The 24759-nt window shown below is 63.7% G+C and overlaps 1 protein-coding gene across 1 annotated transcript; it reads right to left on the bottom strand.

Moving 5' to 3' along the window:
* Positions 1 to 4699: 4699 nt before the first annotated feature.
* Positions 4700 to 24753, bottom strand: COL6A1 (collagen type VI alpha 1 chain). The gene is made up of 35 exons (XM_029214221.1): positions 24559 to 24753; positions 23901 to 24030; positions 22266 to 22466; positions 21572 to 21731; positions 21289 to 21417; positions 21172 to 21192; positions 21016 to 21036; positions 20897 to 20941; positions 20034 to 20087; positions 19437 to 19481; positions 19309 to 19335; positions 19090 to 19116; positions 18949 to 18993; positions 18596 to 18649; positions 18337 to 18399; positions 17486 to 17548; positions 17335 to 17388; positions 17211 to 17246; positions 16892 to 16954; positions 15308 to 15370; positions 11491 to 11553; positions 10728 to 10790; positions 10559 to 10609; positions 10404 to 10439; positions 9985 to 10047; positions 9721 to 9786; positions 9154 to 9189; positions 8547 to 8583; positions 8353 to 8361; positions 7960 to 8093; positions 7571 to 7680; positions 7255 to 7438; positions 6991 to 7171; positions 6179 to 6208; positions 4700 to 6048 (listed from the first exon to the last, which is right to left on the bottom strand). Exons 1-35 carry the CDS (start codon positions 24653 to 24655, stop codon positions 5426 to 5428), a joined length of 3084 nt encoding a protein of 1027 aa, XP_029070054.1. The 5' UTR covers positions 24656 to 24753; the 3' UTR covers positions 4700 to 5425.
* Between the last annotated feature and the right edge of the window lie 6 nt (positions 24754 to 24759).

A 24759-nucleotide genomic window follows, 5' to 3' on the forward strand; every position in this document is an offset into this window, starting at 1 on the left:
GATAGTCTCTTGACCCCTTATTTTTAGCATCTTGCTTATCCCGAAAAAACATTGCCTCAAATAACTAAAAAACTATTGAGGGCCTGTTCTCACAAGGATCCATTCTTCTTTGCTGGCCAAGTTTGAGCTCACCTCCTACATTAAACCAGATGGTCTCGTGTTCAGCCAACAGCTTCTCTGGAAACCAGGACGGACGCCTCGGAGACGGCCCAGCTGCTCCTCTGGGCCAGAGAGGCCCACCGGTGGGGTCCCGGGAAGGGGGGTGGGGTTACAGCTGGGGGGCAGCCTGCAAGCCTACGGTGTCAGCCCGGAGCCTGGCCGGACAGAGGTGGCCTGCCCCTTCAGGCCTGTCCACTCTGTCACTCCTGTTCCAGGTTTTCTCAGACGCAGATCGTAAGATCCCTGGCGGTTCAGCATGTAACTGGCAGCTCCTTCTCTCTGAGGGAAAAGTAAACTACGCAGATGGGTCGGTGATTCACCCGGGAAGTGGGATCTCTCTGGGGGCGGGTGGGGGCTTGGAGCTCCCTCTCAGTCCGTCCCTGGAGCTGAGGGCCCTCGAGCTCTTTGGCAGAGCTGTTTTCTGAAGAATCCAAAGAAGTTAGAAGCCAAAGTGATGTTACCCACGGTCAGGATTTGAAGAGTAAAATCAAGTTATAAACTTTATTTTTACAAACATATCAATTTATCATTCGTTGACCCTGGTGCCATTTTGGACTGTCCAGGAGATCCTCTCAGGCTCAACTGGAGAAGAAAGTTCAGTGCACTTGACGGGGCCGTGAGGTCGAGGCTAAAAGAGAGGCTGAGTTTCAGGGAGAAAGTGTGTGTCCCGCGGGCGCTGCAACAAATCACCGCAAACTCTGTGACCCTTGTGATGACACCAGGCCCACCCAGATGACCCAGGATGACCCCCCAGTTGGAGAGGATCCAAACTGTAGAGGGAGGTGGAAACCGGCAGGAGGGCACAGACGATGGGACAGATGTGCTGGTGCCGGCTGCCCCTTGGCAAACACCGGCAGCCACGCTGCACCCAGGGGGGCAGGTAGTCTCAGGAGCCCTGACAGGAGACCTTCAGAAGGAAGATGGGGGGAAGGAGATGTCCCCTCTTCCTGCACCACTGCTGCCAATGGTCCTGATTCCAGGAGGGAGGAGTGGGGGAGGGGGTGTCTCTTAAGTAATGACAAGAGTTGAGAAGGACCGGGGGTGAGAGATGGAGACAGCGTGTACGGCCTCCTAACTCACGCAGCCGCGTAACAAAGCACCACCAGCTCAGTAGTTTTAAAAGAACACAAATGGACCATCTCATGGGCCCCGTGGTTAGTGGTCTGGGCACAGCCCAGCTGGTCTCCCTCGGGTCTCGCAGGCCGGAAACGGCCTGTCGGCCTGTGCAGTCCGACGCTGGGGGCCCTCTTCCAGACTCACTGCTTCTTGGTGGGGTTCAGATCCTGGCTGTTGTGGGGCTGGGGTCCCCTCTTGTGCCTGGCCACCCTCCATGGGCAGTTCCTAGAAGGCCAGCAGGAGAAATCTCTCTGATGTCTTTTAGGTCTGACCCACCCAGGAGAATCTTCCATTTGATTAACCTGAAGTCAACTGCCTTGGGACCTTAGTTACCCTGCAGAGTCCCAGGAGTGGTGTCCCAGCCGATCCACACTCAGGGGAGGGATCAGTATGAATTAAAGAAATGCCCCGTTCTGCCTGTGAGAAGGACCATGAGTCTGCAAAGGGAGGGAGGCTCACAGCTCCCCGCCCCAGGGGGTGGACGTGTGCTGGGGAGCAGACACACAGCCACAGGGAGGGGGAGGGGCGTCCAGCGCTGCCAGAGGCGGTGCAGACGGGGAGCCGCTGGCATAAATCCCAGCTTCTCTCTTTTAATCTAAAGCGTCTGAATGTGTACAATTCTAAGAATTGTGACAAATGCACACCCACGTGACCCACACACCATCAAGATAGGTGACACTTCCATTATCCGGAAAGTTCCCTGTGCCCTTCCCGCCACCGACCTACCGCCACCGATCAGCTTTCCCACCCTCGAGCTTCCGCAGACGGAACCACGCAGCACGTGTGAGTCTGGCGTCTTTCACTCGGCACGATGTGTGTGAAGCTCACACGTGCTCTGTGGTGTCACGCGTGGAGTTCGTGGCGTGGATGGGCCTTGGCTTGCCGTCCTTTCTCCTGTGGACAGAAGAACATTCTCCCCGAGTCTTTGGTTGGCACAGGGTGGTGTGGCGGGCTGTGAGGGAAGAGTGAGGGATTCCAGGGTCCCGCAGGGGCTCTAACGCCACCTCCCACTGCCCCTCGCCACACGGCCCCTCCTGAGCGCGGGCGGTGGCTCGTCCTGGCTCACCTTGCTCCCCAAGTGGCCATCCAGGCTTCACTGGAGGAGGGCGTCTCAGTCTCTGGGGACCATAAGTGTCGTCATCCCCGCAGCCGAAAGACAGAGGAGCAGCTGAACTTAAAATCCTGCCCCGGGAGGGCATCACTTCCTTTAGACCGCAGCTGCTGGGCCAGCAGTCGGGAGGGCGAGTGGAGGCGCCCAGGGCAGGGCTGGCCCGCAGGTGTCGATCAGTGAGCTGTGTGGTCAACAGCCCTCGGACCTACAGCCTCCTGCCGGCCCTCAAAAATCATGGATGGAAAAGTGTTCCTTCTTGCACATTCTTAGCATCAAAAACGCATCATAAAGACCAAATACTGGCTGTAGCAATCAATGTGAAGGTGATCGACTCTTCCATGAAAAACAAAGACCATCAGACAGGGTTAAATGCCCCTGAAGGCCATGTTCAGAACGCACACCAGGACAGCGTGTCTGGAGTTTGAAAGCAAAAGGACGACAAAAAAATAGTCACAAAACACAAACCAAGGCAGGTGAGGCCGAAGCCCTTCTGCCGTCCGGGCAGGTGGAGGCCGCAGCCCCGAGGTCGATTTCACAAACATCCGGGCCTCTGAACCCACACTCGGAGGGATTGCGGGGCTGGGTCAGAATAAAGGGATCCCGGAGATGGGCTGCGTGTGCGCTGTCTGCCCCGTGCCTGCCTGCAAGGGATCCCGGGCAGCTTCCAGGTGGGGCTGGCAGGGGGCCTCGGAGCGCCCCTGGGATCCCACTGCAAGGACCAGGCTTCCTGGGAGGGGCAGCCAGGAGAGACGCCGGGTGCCGCCCCTGGCAGTGCGGGTCAGGACAAATAGGGGGGCGGCCGGCCCCCTGAGGGTGTTCTGCACCCCCGGCCAACCCAGTGCCCTGTAGCTCCAGCTGTGCACAGAAGGGAGCCACAGGGCCCAGGCAAGAGCGGGATCCTGACCCAGCGACAGGAGCGGGGTAACTGGCTTTGCACTCGTTTGCGGGACTTCACATGATGGTCTGGAACGTTTCCCTTACAAACTTGGAAGCGGTGTGGGCGTGTGGGCTGGAGCTCCCCTCACAGCAGTTTGAAAACAATGAAGGCAGACGCTTGTCCTTACCTGGCCGAGGCTGGAAGCCAGGAGAGGCGCCCGTCCCAGCCAGGGACTCCAGTTAGACAGCTGATTCACAGATTAAAGGCGATCCTCTTAAAGGGGAAGCTTCTGATTTCTCACTGTCCTTCAGGAAGAGGTCCCTGGGGTGACCACCTCCAGGCGGGGTGGGGAGGCCTGCGAGTGGGGGGAGCCCCCAGACCCATGCCTCGGCCCCCCGACCTGGGCTCAGACTCGGGGTCCCCAGGAGGGAGCCTGAGCCTGGTGGGGGCTGCGGGGGTCCTGCAGAGGCTCCTGGATCCCCGGCGCCTCCTCCCTGACCAGGCTTGCTCCCCTAAAGCTGCCCTTTCCTGCAAGCCCTCAGCCTCCCCTCCGTGGCCACGTCCGGGGGCTCGAGCTGCCTTGGCCCCAAACGGAGAAGCGTGTGATGTGAGGGGGTGAGGCCTCGGGTGGGTGCGTCCCTGTTACGAGCCCAATTTGCGGCTGAGGGCACTGAGGTGAAGGTGACTGGCTCAAGGTCACACCGCTGAGGGGTCACCCCTCAGGCCAGGCTCCTTCTGGTGACAGCGGGGCAGTGGACACTTACCGCCAGCAGCTGTTGGGTTCCCATGGAGCTGAGTGTGACATCAGGCAGGGGCTGAGCCCCTAGGGAGACTCCTGACCCCTCCTCTACATGGGTGCCACTCCCCCGAGTCCTCGCGGCCTGGCGCTCGGCTCTCACGGCCCCGTTGCGTGAGGGGTTGGGGTGGGGTGCCGTCGCCCCGCGGGGAACCCCACCCAAGGACGCTAGCCAGGTCCCCCATGACTAGGCCCGCGCGGAGGCCCCACCCGCCTCTCCTGACCCCGATGCCAAAGGGCGTCGGACTCCTGCCCTCCTTCTTCAGCTGCAGCCCCTCCCACCCCCCAGCCCCCCCGCCTTCCTGGGGGAGGCCCTCTTACTGCCCTGAATCCAGGCCCAAACCTGCCAGCCCCTCCAGAAGGCCAGAGCTGGGTTTGATGCCGGGATGCTGTGGCCCTTTGGGGATTTATCTTGTTGGATCCGACTGGCTCTTCCAGCTGCCCTCCCCCACTGAATCCACTTCTGATTCTGCAGCCCAGGGTGTCAAGGCCCCTCCCAGCTCCTGCCCCAGACCTGGAAGAGGGGGGAGGCACCTCTACTGGCTCTGAGTGGGGCACCCCAAGCACCTCTGAGTCCTCCTGTTGGTGCAAAGTGCAAACGCCGAGTGGGTTTAACTCCTCAGACAGATGACCGCGGAAAGGAGAGTGACAGCCTTTATTTGGAAAAGTCGCCGACATGGACACGTTGAGAAAAACCACAGGAAGGAGTAAAAGTAAAACTAAAGTGCCAGGAAGGCCTTCAGTAAAATGGAGAACCAATCACTTCCTTGAGGAAAAGAGCTTTGACTCGTTTGTGGTGAAATGCATCACTTTGCCCCGGGTGGCGGGGCGAGGCCTCTGTGTCCTGGGCTGGGGATGGGGGCAGGATAGCACCTTTGCTCTGGGGTTTTTGGGACACGGGGTCGAGGAGTCGCGGTTTCTGCTGGCCGGGGGTAAGTGACAAGAGCCTCGGGAGGAGGGTCGGCTCACCAGGGCTCAGGCGAGCTCCCTGGGAGACCTGACTCTAGGCGTGAGTGTTTCGTGAAGGAAAGTCAAGCTACAAGGGAGTGGGGGAGGGGAGGCGGTGACAGCTGACCCCAGAAAGGAAAGAGAAACCAGGCTTAGGGGTTCTGACTCGGGATTAGGGGACCCTGACCGGCAGCACGAGGCGGGACGGTTCAGGTGAGAGTTCAGGTGGGCGGCGGGAGGGGGCCAGCAGAGCCCAGGGTCAGGGGCGGCAACACCCTGCTCAGAGGGGCTGGCAAAACACAGAGCACTGAATCACGGCCTTTCAAGCTTTTCCTTTAAAAAAACCTAGCTAGTCGGGTGGGTCAGGAACCTTCGGGTCCCCCTCTCACTTTCCGTCTCAGTGGCGGTGGCCCGGCTGCTAGCCCAGCGCCACCTTCCTGGACACCGTCTGGTAGAAGACGCCGCGCAGCAGCGCCTGGTAGCTGGGCACGCGGAACAGGTGGCGTTCACCGAAGGCCACGTCGTACTCGGCCGCCTTGCCGGTAACCAGGACGCGCACGTGGGGCTCGTTCACCTGGGGGCCCACCACCACCATGAAGATCTCGATGCCTGCCCGCTGGGCCTCCTGCACGGCCTTCTCGATGGTGGCCGCCGTGGCGCCCTGCGAGTTGCCGTCGGAGAAGAGCAGCAGCCTCTTCTTGGCGGCGCCAGGCGAGGCCTCGCGGTAGAAGCGGGTCACGTAGCCCAGGGCGTCGGTGACATCGGTGGCATCGTTGAAGAAGTCCATGGTGTCCAGGGCACTGGCCAGCACGGTGTAGTTCTGCACGAACTGCAGCGCCGCACGCTCCGGCCGCTGCTGCCCGGTGCCGCTGTACTGCACCACCGCCACGCGCACCTCCTGGCCCGGGTCCGTCTGGCCTGCCGTCAGGAAGCGCTCGGCCAGCCGCTTGGCGAAGCGCTTGGAGGTGTCGAAGTTGTGGCTGCCCACGCTGGCCGAGCCGTCCAGCAGGATGGTGATGTCGGTCGGGGAGGAGAAGGTGACTGTGGGCAGGGGCAGCCGTGAGCACACAGCGAGGCCCCGGAGAGCCCGGCCCCACCCGCCCTGTGGCCTCTCGACCCTCCTCACCCGGTGCCCCGACCTGAGAGCCCCTCCCCCTCCCCCGGTACTCACTTGGGCAGGTGTAATCTGGACATTTCTTGTCTGTAAGAGAGAAAGCCCCACAGCATGGACCCAGCGATCTCAGAGACCGCTGTTCCACCTGTAGCCCCCCAACAAGAGGACAGCTGGCATCTCCATGGAAGCACAGCTGACGCTCCTGAACAGCTGGCCCCCTCCACCCACCAGGAGGGGTGTCCTTCATTCAAGAGGGGGCCTTTGAGGGACGGAATGGTCCCCCGGGCACCAGCCCAGTGAGGCACCCCCCTTCCCAGAATGGGGAAACCAAGGCTCAGAGAGGAGGAAGGGTGGTCTGCAGCTCGGGGCCCGGGCCACGCTGTCCCTGGACGAGGCTGAGTATGTGCCCACCGGGAGGGCTAGGGCCCCGAGTCTGACCCCGCAGCTCTCTCTGGCTGCCAACCAGCTGTCTGCACCGCGGACTCAGCTCTGACCCTGGGCCAGGCCCAGATGGACATGGCAAGTATTTTCTTAGGTGGGCACCTCTGAGGGGTCTCAGGCTCCAAGGCCAAACACGGCCTGCACCTGTGGGTGCACCGAGCCTCAGACCTCAGCGCACATGTGTGCTCATGGCTCCAGGACAACGGGCGGGAGATGTGGTGCAGCCCACACTCGGGGTGGGGGGCACCTGTGTGGACGCTGGACCATGAGGGAGCCAGGCCACAGCCTCCTCGGGGAAGACCAGGAAGCGGCTGGGGGAGCGGCAGGCGTGCTGCTGGCCGTGGGTGTGTGGCTCCCATGGCCAGAGGGTCACCGTGAGAGCAGAGCAGGACCATGCCTGGGCCGAGGGGGGCCCTGCCCATGCCCACCTATGCAGATCTGGGCGGTGACGTTCTTCAGGAAGCCATCGTCCAGCAGCTCTGCGTAATTCTCCTTGACCAGCGAGATGCCCGGCCGCCCCTGGGGCGCTAGGCCTTGGCAGGAGATGACGTTGAGTTGGTCGGAGCCCGCGGCTAAGCCAAACACATCCTTGATGCCCACGGAGACCACCTGGCGGGAGGGGCAGTGTTGGCGTGGCCCCCGGTGGGGACAGTCCCCCGAGCCCCAGAGCGCAGACACGGAAGCCGCCCCACCTGAATGTCAGGGCCGCAGAGCACGCTGAGTGGGGTGGTGTCCCTCTGGGTGTCCGAGCGGCCGTCCGTGATGACCAGGGCGATGCGGTTGTTCTGGGTGGGTGGCAGCAGCCGGTTCCGGGTGTACTGCAGGGCCTCCCCTGTGAAGGTGCCTCCACCCATCCACTGCAGCTTCTTGATGGCTCTGTGGGGCCACGGCGCTGCCCTCAGTGGGGGGCAGGGTCTGGGGGTGGGGCAGGGCTGGGGGCCGGGGGGGGCAGGGCTGGGGGGGCCGCTGGGGGCCGTGCGTGGGCCGGCTCCGAGCAGCCGCACTCACTCCTTGAGGTCCTGGGCAGTCCTGATGTTGGGGTCCCGCAGGTCCACGTGCTCCTGCATCTGGTTGTGGCTGTACTGCACCACGCCCGCGTGCGACTGCCCGGGCTCAAACTGCACGGGGACGGGAGCCGCGGTCGGGAGCGGCCCCCACCAGGGCCCCTGAGGCGCCCATGCCCCTCCTGGGCCGCCCTTCCACCCACCACCTGTCCCAGGCTGGACTGGTCCCCGGGCCCCCGGGGTGACTCTCATGCTCTGGTGGGCTGGGGGGCTTCAGCTTTCGAGAAGCAAAGCGTCTGTCCCATGGCCCCTAGCGCCCGGCCCTTCCACTCTGGTGTCAGGACAGACCCCTCCTGGGAAGATCCGTCCTCGAGCGAGGCCTGGGCACCTCACCTTGACCAGCTCGTCCCTGCTCAGCCGGTCGATGACCTTGACGATGAAGTCCTTGGAGATCTCGAAGTTCTGCAGGCCGATGCTCTCGGAGCTGTCCAGCACGAACAGGATGTCGATGGGGCCACACTTGCACTCTGTGGGCGGTGGCGGGCTCAGCCTCGGGGCCCCTCCCAGGACCCCTTCCAGAGCAGGGCAGCCCCGAGGGGCAGGGCCTCGAGGACCCGGGGGCACTGGGAGAACTCCCGTCCCCCCGTGCCTGCTTGTGTGAGTGAGCGGGGAGAGGACGAGGTGGGCCAGCACCCCAGGGCTGCGGGAGTGTGGGCGACGGGCTCCACCCGCCACGGGGCCAGTCCACTCGAAAGCTAGAAACACCAGCTGAAGAGTGACACTCACCACAGCAAGCTGGGAAGAGGAGAAAGAGGAAATTACGGGGTCGTTTAGACTAAACCCTCCAGCCAGCCCTCCCCGGCCCACCAGGACTCTCGTGGGTGGGCACACGCCTGCCCCCGGCCTGCCTCGCCCCGGCCGGCACCGCGGCAGGACGTTCCTTCTAGCTAGGACAGTTACTCAAAGATGGAGATACTCACAGCACATTTTCATGATGATGTCCAAAATCTCGCATTCCTGGGGAGGGGGTGAGACACTCCCATGAGACAGAACAGGCCCTGCTGTGACCCCTCCAGGGCTGCCCCAGGCTCTGGGGTGAGGCCAGCCTTCCAGGTCCCCATCCCCTGGGACCACAGCTGGGACCACAGAGAGGCTGGGCTGGGCAGGGTGTCTCCCTTCCCATGGTGTGCCCTGCTCTGCCTGTGAGGCCCCTGCCTGCAGGCGTGAGCACCTGATGTGGTCCCTGACATGTGGCCACACGTCCCACCCCCACCGTGGCCATCACATGTTCCTGTGGGGGCAAAGACGTGTCTCCCTGTGGCCATAAGATGTCCACCCTGCGGCCATAATGTGCCCCCCCCGGCTTCGTATGTTCCCCTATGGCCACCACGTGTCCCCCCAGTGGCCATCGCATGCCCCTCGTGGCCATCATGTGCCTCTATGGCGATCACACCCCCACGGCCACCACGTGCCTCCCTGTGGCCATCACATGTCCCCCCCCCCCGTCACCATCACGGCTCCCCACCCTCACAGGATCCTGGGCCAGAGCGGTTGGCCCCCAAAGATGTTCACAGACACCCCACTTACGTCTGGCCCTGGTGGTCCCACGTGTCCTGGGGGTCCCTGTCAGAGAAAGGACAGGAGAGGGTGGACGCTGGGGCCCTGCCCGATTCCTGGGCTGCAGGTCTGACGGGAGCCCTCGGCTGACCCCACCTCCACTTAGGGCCCCCCGAACACTAGGGGCAGCTGAGGCTTCTGCACGTTAAGGGCTGGGGGACCTGCTACCTCCGTCCGCTGGGCGACAACTGTCTAATGTGCCCTTTCCTGGTGGTCTGTGGGTGCTCACCGCCCGGGGCAGAGTGTCCCTGTGGGTCTAATGGCGCCACCTCGAGGGGCAGGGTGCCCGGCCTCACCCAGGCACCGCCCCGGGCCCTGCCGTAACCATCATGCCTCACCTGGAGACCCATCCTCCCCTTCTCTGCCCAGCCCTGCCTGCTCAAGCCCCCACCCCGAAACTGCCCGTTCCCTGTCATCCTGCCTGCCGAAGCCCCGCCTCCCGAGCCCTTCCCCAGAGCCTGGCTCCCAGGTTCCCGCCCCCACACCCCAGCCTCTGCAGCCTCTGGGTGGGGCACCTGCCCGCGCCCGCCAACGCACCTGGGGGCCTTCGGGGCCTCGGTAGCCCTTTGCTCCTTTGGCGCCTCGGGGAGAAATGTCATTGTTCTGGAAAGACAGCGCGGTGTTGCAGGCACTGCCACATGTGGCCAGAGCCCCTGGACCCCCTGCTGCGAGCCTGCCCACTGCACCCTCGACCCCGGACGCTCAGCCGCCCTCGGAGCCACCACAGCCCTCCGGGTGTCCGGGCCCTTGAGGCCGAGGCTGACCCGGGATGTCACCGCATGCGGTGAGCTCAGCACTCACGTCCTCTCCGGGGTCCCCGGCTTCTCCCTCATCTCCCTTGAGGCCAGGGTAACCTTTGGTGCCCTGCAGGGGAGCAAGTGGTTAGGGGGAGCCGGGCCCAGGGTCTGGGGTGGGTGCTGCGGGCCTGGGCTCCTGGGGAGGGCAGGGCTCTGGGGGGTGCGGTGGAGCCCTCGGCTCTTGAGGGAAGTGTCAGCAGGGGCACCCCGCCCGGGGCCAGGCGGGGCTCCCAGAGACGGAGACGCAGGCGGGGGTGCCTCGGCGACAGCTGGGCTGCGGGGGGCAGTGCGTCTGCACGTGTGCGGGTGTTTGCACGTGTGTGTGCCTCTGCACTCGTGTGTGCTTGCTCAGGTGTGGGAGCGATGTGCTTGAACGTGCACGTGTGCTCCAGGGGCCGACAGAGCGGAAGGGCGTGTACTCACATTTATCCCGGGAGGACCCCTGCTGCCCGGATAGCCCTGCAGGGAAGGCAGGACAGTCACGCCGGGCTCTGACATGGCGGGGGGCCACGAGGGGCAATCCCAGCCACGGAGCCCGTGTGCCCGACTGGCCAAAGGGGGTGTCGGGGGGCACTCACAGGGAAGCCGGGGAAGCCCTCGGTGCCATTTCCAGGGGGGCCGTCTTCACCCTGGGAGAGCAGACTGTGTCCAGTCACTGTGGGACTCGCCCAGGCCGGCCGCTTCTGGACTCTAGGGTCCCAGGCAGCCCCCCTACCAGGGCTGTGCCCTGTGCCCTGCGTCACTCACCCTTTCGCCCATCAGCCCGGGGTCTCCAGGGGGTCCTGGGGGCCCTGAGGCTCCTCCGGGGCCCTAAGGAGGAGAAAATGAAGTGGACACCAGGCAGCGAGCCACACAGGCTCAGAGGCACAAGGTCTCTTGGAGGAAAGAGGGACAATTAAATAAAATACACGCCTTCACGCAGCACAGAAATGACTAAAAGAAGGGTTTTTAAACCGATGATCCTGGGGGGCTGTGTAACCTTCGGGCCTTAGAGGCCACACCTGCCCAGTGGTCCACCCAGGGAGAGACCCAAGGAGGAGGTGACCAGAACCGGGACAGAAACCCACGGGGTCACTGCAGGAAATTCAAACCGAGAGCCCATCCGGCGGGGGTAGAGGAATCAGCAGGTAGAGCTGCAGACGTGGCCAACGGGGGCGCGTCAATAACGTGATGGAAACCGTTAAGGTTCGAGCTCATGAGAAAAACAACAAAAAAAACCTTACCAAGTCAAATTTATAAGGCATAATATGCAAAGAAAGAAAAAAGAAATTTGGAAAGAAATAAGCCAAACTCTTCATGTTGTTTATCTCTGGGGGGTGTTTTAGATTTCTTTTTGTAGTTTTCTTCATTTTCTAAACGTCCTAAGAGTCACATATACTGTGAGGTGAAATGAAACAGTTTTAACAGGTAAGGAGCCTGGGGGGATCTCCTAAGGAAGCGCTGGGTACAGGATGGGGTCTGGGTCCAGGGCTGGCCCCTCCTAGGATGGGGGGCGGGGAGGGCTCCTCACCTCGGTCCCTGGAGGCCCCTCATCGCCGCGGTATCCTTTTGGTCCAGTGGGGCCAGCCTCACCCTGCAGAGAGAGGACACAGCCATCGGTCCCCCTCTGCCCCAGAGGAGCCCCCCAGGCCCCAGACCCCGCAGCTGCTGGCTGCTCTATCCCCGTCCCTCTCTGGAGGTGACCCCTGCATTCCCGGGGCCGGGCTCTCGGTTCCCTGAGCACTGCGCAGATGCCCCCAGCCAGGCCCCAGCGAGGAGGGCAAGCTTGTGTCACTCAGTGGGCTGCTGGCCCACCTGCCCCCCCTGGGCCCCACCAACAGGACCCTGGACTCAGAGGCCCATCCCCTGGGCCCCGTCATGAGGCGGCACTTCTCATGAGTTCTCTGCTGGCTGCCCTCCCGTCACAAATGTGCACGACGCCTGTTATCTGGCCAGGAAGCTGCTACAGCACTGCCGCCCCACACCGGGCAGGGGTCCGGCCGTGACCACGGCCCGGGAGCTGGCGTGGTTGTGCACCTTGGCCAGCACCAGCATCACGCTCCCTGCATGCTGGCCACGGGGACACGGGGGCTCAGGGGGTCAGCCTGGGGCCCCGAGACCTGCCTCGGGGCAAGAAAAGTGGCACCTCCTGGTCCCGGGTAGCACCTCCTGGGAAACTGGGACTCAAGTGCCTGCCTAAGACACAGAAAGACCAAACTCGGGCGGAGCTCCTGTGGGCAGCTGGCACTCTCGTGGGTGGGACCGGGCGCCCACCGCGGTGGGACGTGGGACGGGCGAGGCCTGACGGCTGGGCCCGCCACGGGACGACGGGACCCTGTCCTCTGTTTCTCCACTGCCTTTTCCTGGGATTTGGGAAAACACATTTCCCAGAACTCTCTGCATGGCCCCTGGGGTCGGAGCCGGCCTCCTGCTGGGCCTGGAGTCGGTCGTGGGGTCGTGGGTCCATGGTGGGGTTGGGAGGGCGGGTCACACAAGCCAGAGCCTGGAGGCCCGGAAGTCGAATGTCCAGGTGACCAAGCGCCTCCTTGGCCGGGAGCCACGGGTCGGGAGGGGACCGGCTCCGGTCGCTCACAGGCTGGGGGGACACAGGGCCCCTTCCCAAAGGGGGCAGCCGCCCCCAGCAGTGCCTGGGGTCCCCACCGCCTGGGGTAGGGCCTCCCTCTCTCCCCACGTTCTTGGTCGTTTCCTTTTTTTTGCAGTGACTATCATGACTGAAAACTGCTGCTGCTGGGATGCTCCCACGAACCCATGTCGGTTCTGCTTTTAGAGCTTCGTGCCTTCAGAGTCTCGAATGACCTCCTGAAGGTGCCACAGGGAAGACCTGCGTCATACGGGCAGCTTGTCCCAGCAGCACCAGCCAGGAGCAGTTACTGCTCCTTGGTCCCTGTCCAGGAAAGTCAGGGGCCCAGGCAGGGGCCCAGGAAGCCGCCCAGGCAGCAGGCCCAGCCCGGCCCGAGGCCACATGAGTTACAGTCGTGGGAACTGGGTGGAAATGGAAAGAGGAGGGGTGTGCGACAGCCAGACCAGAAAGAGGCACACGTAGGTGAGGGGGTTTAAACATGATAGAAGTGCGTTTTAACCAGCAGGAAAGACTGCGGTTACGTGTGTTGTGACAACGGGCTGGCCGTTCGCCGAAAAAGCCAAGCTGGCCAAGCTCACCTCTCTTCCAGCCCCTCAGTCTCTACTCCAGACAGATCAAAGACGTAAGCAAAAAATACACTCAAAGGCGTGAGCGCATTTGTAAATCTTTGTAAATGAGCAGGACATCCTCAACCACAGGGTACCATAGACAAGGTCAGGACGCAGATGACAACTGACAAAACGTCTGCACCATGGATGGAGCCCCCCGCCATCAATGTGGGAAACACAGATGCCGGTGGGAAATGAACAGCTGCCTCATTGGCCCGTAAACCCACGAACAGTCAAAGCAAGAGGGAGAGAAAGCTCCCGGCAGGGCTCTGATCGCAGCTCCTCTTGGCAAAGGTGTGGGAGCCGTCCTATTTCACACTCGTGGGGGCCAGACACAGAAGTAGGTAGGATCATTTGGCAAATATTAACTCACACACACACCACTGGGGCTGAGAAATGTTGCTGCTAAGAACTTACATTCTGGACATAGCCTTGGAAGCTCTTCAGGGTAGATGGATGGATGGACGGATGGACACATATATCCACAGATATGTGATAGATGAATAGACGACAGATAGGTGGATGGATAGATGGAGAGATGCACACAGGTACATAGATGATGGATGGATGGACAGATAGAGATGGATGGATGAATGGACAGATGGACAGATGGACAGATGAGCTGACTGAACGGCAGATGGATGTTGATATTTATTACAGTATTTTTCCTTTTTTTTTGGTTATGCCATGCAGCTTGTGGGGTCTTATTTCCCCTACCAGGGATTGAACCCGGACCACGGCAGTGAAAGCCCGGCACCCTAACCGCTAGGCCACCAGGGGACTCCCTACAGTATTTTTCTGTAAAGCAAAATACTGCAGACAATCTCGTTACAGTCAACGGGGACGAGAAGGGGCAGGAAGTAGAGACCCTTCCAAGGGCGCCAAGGAAGAGGCCGCATCGCAGGTCAGTGGCAGAGCCGGCCGACGCCCAGCCCGGCAGCAACCCAAATCGCAGGGGCCCTCAGGGGCTCGTGGACCCTGGGGCAGCCCTCACCCCGCGGGAGGTGGCGGGCAGGGTCGAGGGCCTTGCGGGACCTACCTCTGCAGCCAGGCGTCCTCACCACGCACATAGGTCAGCTTGCTACGTGTTCACTACGTGTGGTCTGTCTCCCCACTGGATGGCCAGCACCCCGATAACAACGGCGGCACCAGGCTGTATGCCCCCCTTCCTGTTCTCCCCCAGGGAGCTCCCCCAGGGCCAGAGCTCGAGCAGGCCCTGCTGACCTCTGCCAGGATGCACTAGCCACCAGCGGTGTCCCTCTGGCCGAGGCCTGCCCAGTGCGGACTGCATCCCAAACTGCCTCGCCTCTGCGTGCATCCCGTCCCCACCCTCCACTCGTGGACCCCCGTGGCTGGCCCTGGGCCGGGGTCTGGAGAAGATGGGCTGAGAGCAGCGGCGGGCATGATGCTCCCTGGGGAGGGTCGTCTCACCTGTGCCTCGCCCCCAGCCGCTCACAGCCTCCTGCCTGTCCCCCGCCCCCTCCTTCCACCCAGCCCGCTGCTTCCTCAGGCCTCCACTGTCCTCCTCATCCCCAGCATGGCCTCTAGAAGGTCACATCCAGGAATTCTAGAACCTTCTGTGCACCAACACTCCCAAATCAATTTCCGGCCAAGATCTCACCCCTGGGCTCCAAACACTGAGAGAGGCTCACATACCCTGTCTCCAATGTGGGGTGCCTCTGTCTGGGCTCAGTCCCCCGTGACCCAGCTCCGCCAGGCCAGGGGGTCCCCAGGGTCCCCCGACTCCAGCACGCCCCTGCCGCTGCCTGCCCTGCCCCCGCATGCCCCAGACCGGCCTCCAAGCCCACTGCCCTCCCCCAGCACCAGCCGAGCCAGGGGACCCTTCCTCACCCTGAGGGCAGAGCTGGGGGCAGCATGGGGCTCTGCACACTCAGGGCTGCACCCTGGCAGGCGCCCACCCTGAGACAGGGCTCCCCTGGGAGCACTGGGCCCAGCTCACCAATCTGCACCAGCCACCCTGGCCCCCCACCTGACCCCAGACATCCCAAGGTCTCCAGGACTTGCCCCTGCAGGAAGCACCCCAGGTGGGAAGAGAAAAGGGACCTCCCCCTAAATCTGTGAGCTGATCCGAACCGGCAGCAGCTCCCCCCCTGCCGCCTGGCAGCCGGGCTTCCTACCGGGTCTCCGGGGATGCCAATGGGGCCTTCTCGTCCCTGGTCACCTTGGGGTCCAGCTTCGCCCTGGAGAGGAAAAGCCACTGAGGTGGAGATGGAAGAGGGCAGCCGCCCCGGGTGGCCACCAGGCGAGGCCGGGGGCCCGGCAGCTCCCACACAGCCAGGAAGGGCCGCCGTCTGCTGTGGGCCGGCCTCGTCCTTCCTTTTCACGCTTGCCCACGTGTTTCCCACAATGTGGCCATGTGCCTGGCCATCAGGTGACTTGTGCTTTCAAGGGGCCACGACAAGGGTCCAGCAGCCCACCCGAGGCCGGGAGGCATCTCATCGTCCACCCGGCCTTGGGTCCCAGAGCTGTGTGGGGCTGACCATACCTCCACCCCCGTTTGTCCAAGGCACCTCCTGGAGGCACAGCCTGGCCTTCAGTCCTGTCTCCTGACCTGAAGCACTGGGCTCGGAAAGGAGGTCAAAGCTACATCGTCCCTGCTTTGCTGTCCTTCCCCACCCCTGCCTGGGGAGGGTGGGGCGTGGGGTTCTGGGGGGCCCGGGGGCAGGGCCAGAAAGACAAACCTCTCTTCCCCTGACCTTGGACTTGGCTAAACTCACTCTCCCCATCGGGGCGCCTTGGACACGCATCTGGAGGAGAAGCATTTGCCCCTACGTCCAAGTGTCACCCCAGGGGGACAACACAGCCTGGAGAAGCACCCCGTTCTTGCGGACGGGGAGTGGCGTCGCCTGCATCTCCAGCAGGGAGAGGGCCAGCCGCATCTGAGGCTCGGGGCTCAGCATCCTTGCCTCCTAGCGCCGGAGCCATAGGGTGAGGCCTGCTCTCCTCTCCAACCGGGCAGAGTCTGACTCGGTGCCCACGCTCTGGGTCCTGCCAGCCTTTCCCGCTTAACCACGTGGCAGAGAAAGCCCAGCATGGCCCCTGACAGCGAAGCCGCTGGGCCTTGGAGGTGAGCGAGCTGCAGCCACTGAGCCGTTTCCAACATTCCTGCTCTTGACGTTTTAACAAAGGGAAACCGTCCCCGGAAGAAGACGGTTGCAGAAGAGGCTCCGTCTGCAAAACGTTTAGGAGCTCTGGGGGGAAGAGCCCAGACGTGCGGCGGGAGGCGCTTGCTGAGTCAGCTGCGAAAGTGTGAAGTTGGGCAGCTAAAGAATAAGCGCAGCTCGGGGAAAGCCCGTGGAGCCAGACCCGGCCAGCCGGCGCGAAGGTGGCAGCCACGCTGCAGAGAACGTGCTTACACGGCGTGCCTGGGTGAGGTTTCAGGTGGCTGCTCCCTGGTCATCCGTGGTGAGTGGAGAAGCCCCACCCAGCTCACCTTGCCTCCCAGGCCCTGGAGGTGACCCGGGGCCACGCAGCTTGGAGGTCTGGGCGGGGCCCGAGGGCAGGAGCTGCTGCATTTCCCACACAAGAAGTGTGTGTCGGGGGGTATATTTGGGAAATAGGAGGCGAGGGCGTGGGTTGCCCACATCTAGGGGCCAGAGGGCCTCGGTGGCGTGTCCTGTGATTCTGATGGCCTGACCCTGGCCTGGCCCCGGTCTCTGCCCCCAGGGGATGGGGTCCCAGCTTTAGGAACAGTGACTCACCAGGTCTCCTCTCGGGCCCCGCACGCCTGGGGTCCCCCGTGGTCCTCCTTCCCCAGGGCCGCCCTGTGTGGAGGCAGCAGAGGGCGGTGAGGCTGCAGCCCTGACGGTGCAGGCTGGGGGCTCGAGGCCTGGGCACAGGGCCTGGCGCCCCAGCAGATACCAGGACTTGCAGTCCCTCCATCTCACGCCCCGTCCTTCAGAGACTGGGGTCCCATTGGCTCCAGCACACTCCCCGGGGTCTGTCCACCTGGGACCACAGGGCTGGTCACACCGTCCACGTCTGCCACTAAGTGGTGAGGCCCAGGACACCTCCACTCACCCTCTCTCCGGGGGGTCCGTCTGGTCCCGCGTTTCCCTGGGATTAAGAGGAATGAACACGAGTGTTAGTTTGCGTCGGGAACTCTGCTTGAGGCTCGGGCATCAGGAGGAGGAGGGGCTCCTACCTCGTCGCCGGCTTCTCCCTTCTCTCCCAGGGGACCAGGCTCTCCGGGCTCACCCTGGGGACAACAGTGAAGACTGTCTGTCCTTGACCCTGAGGCCCCTCCCAGGGCCGGTGCCCACCCCGCTGTATCGGGGGGCTGTGTGCATGCTCACCTCGTCTCCGGGGGGCCCCGTGTTCCCTGGCCTCCCAGGCTCCCCGTCTGCTCCAGGCTCACCCTAGAAAGATGCAAGGGTCAGCCTTCGGGAGGCCACGCCCAGCCGTCCTGGGCGCCAGTGACCCCACGCTGGCCCTGCTTCAGGCCGCCGTCCCTGACTGACTGCAGGAACCTCGGACACAGAGGACCCTCCCCAGACACTCACATCTCTGCACAAAACCTGCCTCCTGGGTTCAAATGCCGCCACCACAGGGGCCAGCCCGGCCCTCAGGAGTGGATGCCCACTGTTGCCAGGCTGGGGACCTCGGCCCACACTCCGGGACATGTGCGTTGCTAGGACGCGTTTGGGGTGGAGTTCGTGTTACTGCTCCAACTTTCCCAGCACTTCCTGCTGCTGGGAAAAAATCCCAGCAACAGATTTGAATTAGACTCAAAACGTGAAGTCCTCACGCCTCACTGCTCTGCCCACTGCAGCATCAGCGTCACCCTGCTTATTCTTGAGTTTAGATTTCCCGTGAGCAGATCGATTCTGGGCTGACCCGCAGGCTGCAGGCTACGTGGACGTCCCTGAGGTGACCAGAGAGGCCCCGGACGGATGAGCAGGGGCGGCTGGTGTGGTGGGGACAGGACGTGTCCGAGGCTCAGGGACCAGCACTTCCCGGGGCGGAGGGCCCCCCACCCCAGCCCTGACAGCCCCAGGAAGGGCAGTGGCGAGGCCTCATCCCCCACGGGCGGTGGGGCCTGGCCCTCAGACGAGGGGCGAGAACCTGCTTCCAGGAGGAATTTCTGCTCAACGCTCAGTGGGTCGTAAAGCCCCAGCCTGGCCCGCCGCGGGCTTGAGTCACTGACCTTCTCTCCTTTCAGTCCGAAGGCACCCGCGTCGCCCTTGGGCCCAAGGGGTCCTTGGATGCCCTGGGGAGAGGACGCAGAGTCAGACCACGTTCTGAAACCGCAGCCACTGGGCTGCACACACTGAGTGACAAGCCAGAAGGGCAGGTCTGCACGTGGTGTGGCCCGTGCGACTTCTTAGTGTGTCAGCAGGAGGGCGGAGGCAACGTTCACTCTTGAGGACTTAGTCTTAAAATGTCGGTGAGAGAAAGCGACTTACATCGAATCCGGGCGAGCCCTTGCAGCCTGGCAGGCCAGGGTACCCCGTCTCCCCCTGCAAGGAGGAAGGCGGGTTCGGTGGTCAAGCCTTTCAGCTCTGGCCCATCCACCCGCTTCCCAAGAAAGCCCCACCCGGCAGAAGGAGCTCTGAGCTTGGCCAGGTGGCTTGGGGTCCACTGGGACCTGGGGCTTGGCAGGAAACGTCTCCTGCCTTTCATGCTGCCTCAGAGTTGCCCAGGGGTGGCCACACATGAGACCCCTACCCACCCACCGGCCCTGGGGTGGCCAGCCTCGCCCACCGTCCCTTCCTGAAACACGGGCCCCGCTTCCAGCCCTCCCCCAGCTGAGGGTGACCTTCATGCCATCCACGCCGTCCACGCCACGCTTCCCCTTCTCGCCCTGCAAAGTGCAAAAACCAAAGAAGGTCAGACCAAGGTCAGACCACACCCCACAGGGAAGTGTCGCCACTGGCCATGCCCCTCCGGCCACACTCACCTTGTAGCCCTTGGGTCCCCTGGAGCCCTGAGGAGACAGGAAGGAAGGGTGAGAGGTTTGGTCTCCCCATCATGGGGCAAGGTCCCCAAGGAGGGCGCCTCCCCACCACCCAGCTCATCGCAGCCCAGCCACGCCAGGAACAGGCAGCATCGTCCCTGTCCAGAGTAGGGGGCCGCTCTGTGCCCCGAGGGACACCCCCCAAAGTCTCATGTCACTCACCTTCTCCCCTCGGCTCCCTTTTTCTCCCTAGACAGCAAACAGAGGAGGGAAGGGGGCTGTGAGGGGCGCCCCAGGCCTGATGCCCTGAGGCCCCAGGAAAGGCTGTGGTAGAGGAGGGGGAGACGCACCTTCATGCCCTGGTAGCCGACGGGTCCGAGGTCCCCAGGCCTTCCCTGCAACAGAGGAAGGGGTGCGTTAGACACCCCTGGGGGCAGGGGCAGCCCCCATCCAACCCGCTTGCTCTCCACCCTACTCAGGCCTGGTCAGCTGGAGAGACCTGGCTGGCTGACCACTGACCTGCGTCTGAGAAGCGCCCTGCTATGAAGGCCTCACCCACCCCTCCTGGGGGCTCTCAGCGGAGCTCCAGGAGGTGGAGGTCCAGAGCCCCCCACGGGGCAACGGGGAGAGGGGAGACTGGCCGTGGCTGAAGCAGAGGCCCTGGGACTTTGCTGGCTGCCCCCTGCCCCTGTCTTCTGAGAGCAGGTGGGCCTGTGGGGGCGCCTGAGGGGCACGGGGAGTCTTCCTGGGCAGGGGGTGCTGGAAGGATGGCTATGCCGCGTGCGCCCTGGTCCTCGCCACCCACGAGGGCCGTGTCCTCTGAGGGTCAGGCCACGTGGCGATGGTGCTCAGAAACCAGCCATCCTTCTGGAAGTTTCCGCAGCCCAGTTCCCTGGGCTCGGGCTTCTCAGCGCCCCCATACCCCTGGTCAGGGGCTCGGCACTCACGGGGTCTCCGGCGTCTCCTTTCTCTCCCGGGAGTCCTGGCTTCCCTCTTTCTCCCTGGAATACAGAGCAGATCAAGGTTAGAGGACAAATTCCGTTTATTTCTAAAAAGTTGGTGAGAAGGGCCTTCTACTTGCGAACAAAAAAGGTCCAAAAAGCTATTCCATCCAGTCCCTAGTGTGCACGTGATTTTCAGGTACCTTTCTCGTGGCCCATCCTGGGACCTGCGTGGTCAGGTCCACGCTCCCCTCCCACACACCCCACCGGGCCCTGGGGCTGCCCGGCGCCGGCTGGAGTGACCCCTGAATCTTTTCTCTCCGCCCGTTCTTGCTGCTGGGGCGGGCGGGGTGGGTGGGGCACAGAAGCCCCCCGGAGGAGGTAGCCGTGTGGCTCCACGGCTACTGCACCTGACACTTTCTAGGAAAAACCAGAAATGTGGACTTTCACAAGCAAGCTCCCAGGTTGTGAATACTGGGAACTAATTTTGTTCTCCAAAACCTCCCCACGAAGCAGTCGTGGCCTTGGGCCCATGTTCACCCGTCCCGTGGAGGGCCCGCCTCCAGCAGCAGAGCCACAGGGGTGGTCACTCCAGAAAGGCCGCTCCCTCCCCCATGGGGAAGAGGCCAGAGTGGCGGGCCCCACCCCATGGCAGCCCGTGGCCACCGCATCAGCCTGGGGTCACGGCGCCTGGACTCTCTCCCGCGCTGGGGCACCTGCTCAGCACAGCAGGCGGGCGGTGAGCGCTCAGGACGGCTGCCTGGGGTCCAGCGCATCCCTAACACCTGGGTGCCAGGCTTCAGGGGCATTTCTCCCAGGCTTCCCCCCCACCCCAAGGAGGAAAGCACGGACAGGACGCGGCCGCTCACCTCATACCCGGGGTCGCCCCGCAGCCCGGGAGGTCCTCTGGCAGGCTGCAAGACACAAGAGGACGGTGAGCGCAAGGCAGCAGAGCCGGGGTGGCCCAGGGAGGGGGTGGCACACTCACCTGGCACTCGAAGGAGCAGCACTGCGGAAGAAGGGACAGGGGACACGTCAGAGAGCCCGGGCACAGCCACACCAGCCGCCCGCGCTCAGCCTGCTGCCGGACAAACGGGCGCTGGTGATGCTATGGTGCGGGGCGGGGGGGGGGGGGGGGCCTTACCACTTGCTCCACGTTATTTTTCTGAAAAGTGAAAGAGAAAAGTCAAATTAATTTTCATTCCCAGGCACGGGATCTCCGGCATCTTGGACACGGCAGGGAGGGCGGGGCCGTGCTCACGATCATGTCCGTGATGGTGTCGATGGTCTGGCTGATGACGGCCTCCGCGTCACGGCTCTGCCCCCAGTCGGCCGCCGTGAAGTTGCGCCGGTACGTGTGGTCCGTGGCAATGATGCTCAGACGTGGCTCCTGGCGTGGATGCGACCAGAACAAGGGCGAACGTTGGTGACAGTGGGAGCGCCGGGCCCCTCTCCACCTCTGCTCCCCTGGAGCCCCCCGTCCCTCAGGCTATGCCTGTACCTGTGCCCCCCCACCCCCCGCCCAACATAGGCAGGGGTCCTACCAGGTGGTCGGGCGTGATGGCCACAGAGAAGACTCTGACGCCCAGGTGCTTGGCCTCATTCACGGCGTCTTCCAGGCCCCCACACGGCTCCTTGTAGCCCTCCAGGGGGTGCCCATCAGTCACCACGATCAGGTACTTGTTCTCCTTCAGGTGGGAGCCCCTGCAGGGGGTGGGAGAGGTGAGACCACCCAGCCTGGCCCCCTCAGGCCAGCACTGACCCTGACAGCTCAGGGACCCACTGGAACCACAGAGCTGAGACCCCTAGACTGGAGGTAAGGGTCAGGGGGCTAGAAACCCTGGAGGGAGACCCAGACCCAAGGCAACGTTTCCTGTTTCTCTGTGTTGATCCGACCACAAGTGGGATTATAGGAAAGGACATTAAACAGGAAATAAAGCTCTGTGGGATCTCATTTCAGGCCCCCTCTGCCTTCAGTGGTTGAGACGACAGTGGGCCGCTGGAGGGAAGGACAGAGGGATGGAGAGCGACCTTGGCAGCCATGGGGCAGGCTGGGCGGTGGTCAGCAGCATGACCCCCTCGGCCACTGGGACTGGTCCTGGGGACCTTGGGCAGCAGAGCCTGGCCTGCCAGCGGGCAGCCCTGGAGTTTGGCCGACCAGGCTGCGATCAGGGAGGTGCGGCAGCCCCTGAGGGCCGCGGGGCCGCAGGCGGGTGCCGGGTGGGCACGGGCGCTCACCCCACGAGCAGCTCCTCCAGCCCCTTCTTGATGGCACAGTCTGTGTAGGTGCCTTTGCCGAAGTACTTGACCGCGTCCACGCTGCTCTTGAGCGCGTCACGGCCGCTGGGCATGCGCGTGAGCCCGCGGATGATCTCCACCTCGTCGCTGTAGTGCAGCGCGCCCGCGTTCCACACCAGGTTGCGGTCACAGCGGTAGTACCTGCGGGCCACGCGGAGGTGAGCGGCCCTCCCCAGACCCAGGCCCGCTCCCCTACTGTGTCCATCCGAAGGCAGGACTGCCACCATGTCACAGGTGGACAGATGGCCGGTCCCGTCTCGCCCCAAGAGGGGGGAGCCTGCAGGCCCCGGCCTGGGCTTCCCGAGCGGCCCTAAGACCCTGGGTCCCGGCGCCGGGGGCCACACGGGGCGGGGGTGGCTAGCTAGTGACCACCATGTTCCCGGCTCTCCAGGGCCTCAGACGAGGAGCTGTGTGCTGAGACCCTGCTCCAGGGCCATGGGGTGGGGGGCAGACCCTCCATGGACAGCAGTGGGGCCGCTGACAGTGGGCAGGGGAGGGACACTGGTGGGGACCCCTGGATCTGAGTGGCCTCCTCTCTCTGCCCCGGGCACCTCAGTCAATGGTCTCCGGGGGTGGCCAGGCCCGCAGCCCATCAGCAGACGGGTGACGGATGCCCCTGTGGAGAACCAACGCCGACAGCGGGAAGAGCCCCCAGTTCACAGGCGGGAGAACTGAGGCGCAGGGCCAGAGCCCCCTGGAGCGGGACGATGGGCTGCAGGGCTGCCCTGGCGCCCCCTCCCCGAGGCACATCCACACCGGGGCCCTCCCTGGGCCTCATAAACCCGGGCATTTCGGGAGGCCTGGGGCTTCAGTCCCACAGTCCCTGCATTGGGCAGACCTGTCCTCTGTCCCTGCGGCCCCTTCTGGTGCGTGGGAGGCTCGGCGCCTGGGTCAGCTGCTCAGTGGGTGAGTGGGTCAGCATGGACAGGGTGGGAGGAGGGGTGGGGCCTGTGCAGGTGAGGGAGGGGGAGGAACCTGGTCTGAGCTGAGCACCCCCCCTCCCCCACCCCGTGGCCCTGACCCGCCCCTCTGCAGGCGTGTCCTGTGCTTGGCCACACCCACTGCCCAGGGCTCCCCCATTAGTGAGTGGATGCACAGATGGATGGAGAGTGATGCCGCCAAACCCAGGACTGGGCTGGTGGCCCCTCCGACCAGGACTCTGGACATGGGGGACACTGGGACCTCGGGCCCGGGGTGTGGGCTCTGACCGTCCCCTTGGGCAGTGGTCGGTGCCCAGGTGGCTGGCGGGGAGTACCCCCTCCAGACACGGGGCGGACCCACAGGGCCTCGGTCAGCTCCCCATGCCCGCTCAGTTGTAGAGGTGGGGAGCTGTTTCCTCCGCGGGGTTTGGGGCCCGGAGCCCAGGGAGCAGCACTGCCCCCTCCACCCTCCCGGCCGACCGGCCTGCTCCACCTCAAACTCAGCTTTTTCCTGGCCTGTCTGAACCACTCAGACTCGGGGAGGGGACTCGAGTGGAGTGGCCCGGCCGACACCACCCTTCTCAGATGCGGACTCAGCTGGGCCACGGCAGGGGCAACACCAGGCCGGCCGGCCCTGAGAGGACGGAGGTCCTACCTGTCCTTCAGGTTGTCGATGAAGCGCTTGGTGAAGGCCTTGACCTTGTCCACCAGAGCTCCGTAGGGCTTCAGCCTCAACGCCACGCTCTCGGAAGTGTCCAACACGAAAAACAAGTCCACGGGGCAGTCTGGGCCGGGAACCGGAGGAGGGGCCTGCAGCTCACGCCCTGTGCCCACCTTCCCCAGGTGCGTCCTCCACCAGCCACCTCCCCCGGCCAGCACCCCTGCGGCAACTCAGAGTCCCACCCTCCCGGAAGGGCGAGGAGTCCGCCCTTCACCACAGCTGAGGCCGTTTTTTTACCGCGTTTCCAAGTTGAATTTAAAATTACCAGGGGCATGACCTTCAGAAGGGGGGTGGTGGGGACAGGTGACCGTGTTTCTTTACTGACCACCAGCAAGGAATCAAAAGGAGCTGAGAAGCAGAGAGGGGGCAGCACCCGCCGGGGACAGGCGCTCAGGGAGCTTGCGGGCTGAGCCCCGGCTGAGGCTCAGCCTCCTCCTGTCGGGGTCCGTCGCCAGCCGCGCGGCATCTGAGCGCTCGGGCAGCAAGGGAAGGGGCTGGAGTCCCGCTGGGCCATCACAGCTGATACGTCTGGTCCAGGCCGGCCTCGCCCGGCAGCCGAGGCCAGAGTCCCAGACGCGGCAAGTCCACTCACCTTGGAAGGCGATGGCCCTCGAGGCTGCCGCATCGTCCTGCGCGGTGGCCCAGCAGGCCTGCAGCAGCAGGGCGAGCAGAACACGGGGCAGACTCATGTCACTGGCCTGCGGGTCACCATGGAGCGGGGGCAGGGGGCAGGAGGCAGGCGACGGTGGCCAGAGAGAGAGAGAGAGAGAGAGAGAGAGAGAGAGAGAGAGAG

Source organism: Monodon monoceros, unplaced genomic scaffold, assembly GCF_005190385.1.
Source record: "Monodon monoceros isolate NGI ecotype Baffin Bay Population unplaced genomic scaffold, NGI_Narwhal_1 Super_Scaffold_11, whole genome shotgun sequence".
In the NCBI taxonomy this organism is placed as follows: Eukaryota; Metazoa; Chordata; class Mammalia; order Artiodactyla; family Monodontidae; genus Monodon; species Monodon monoceros.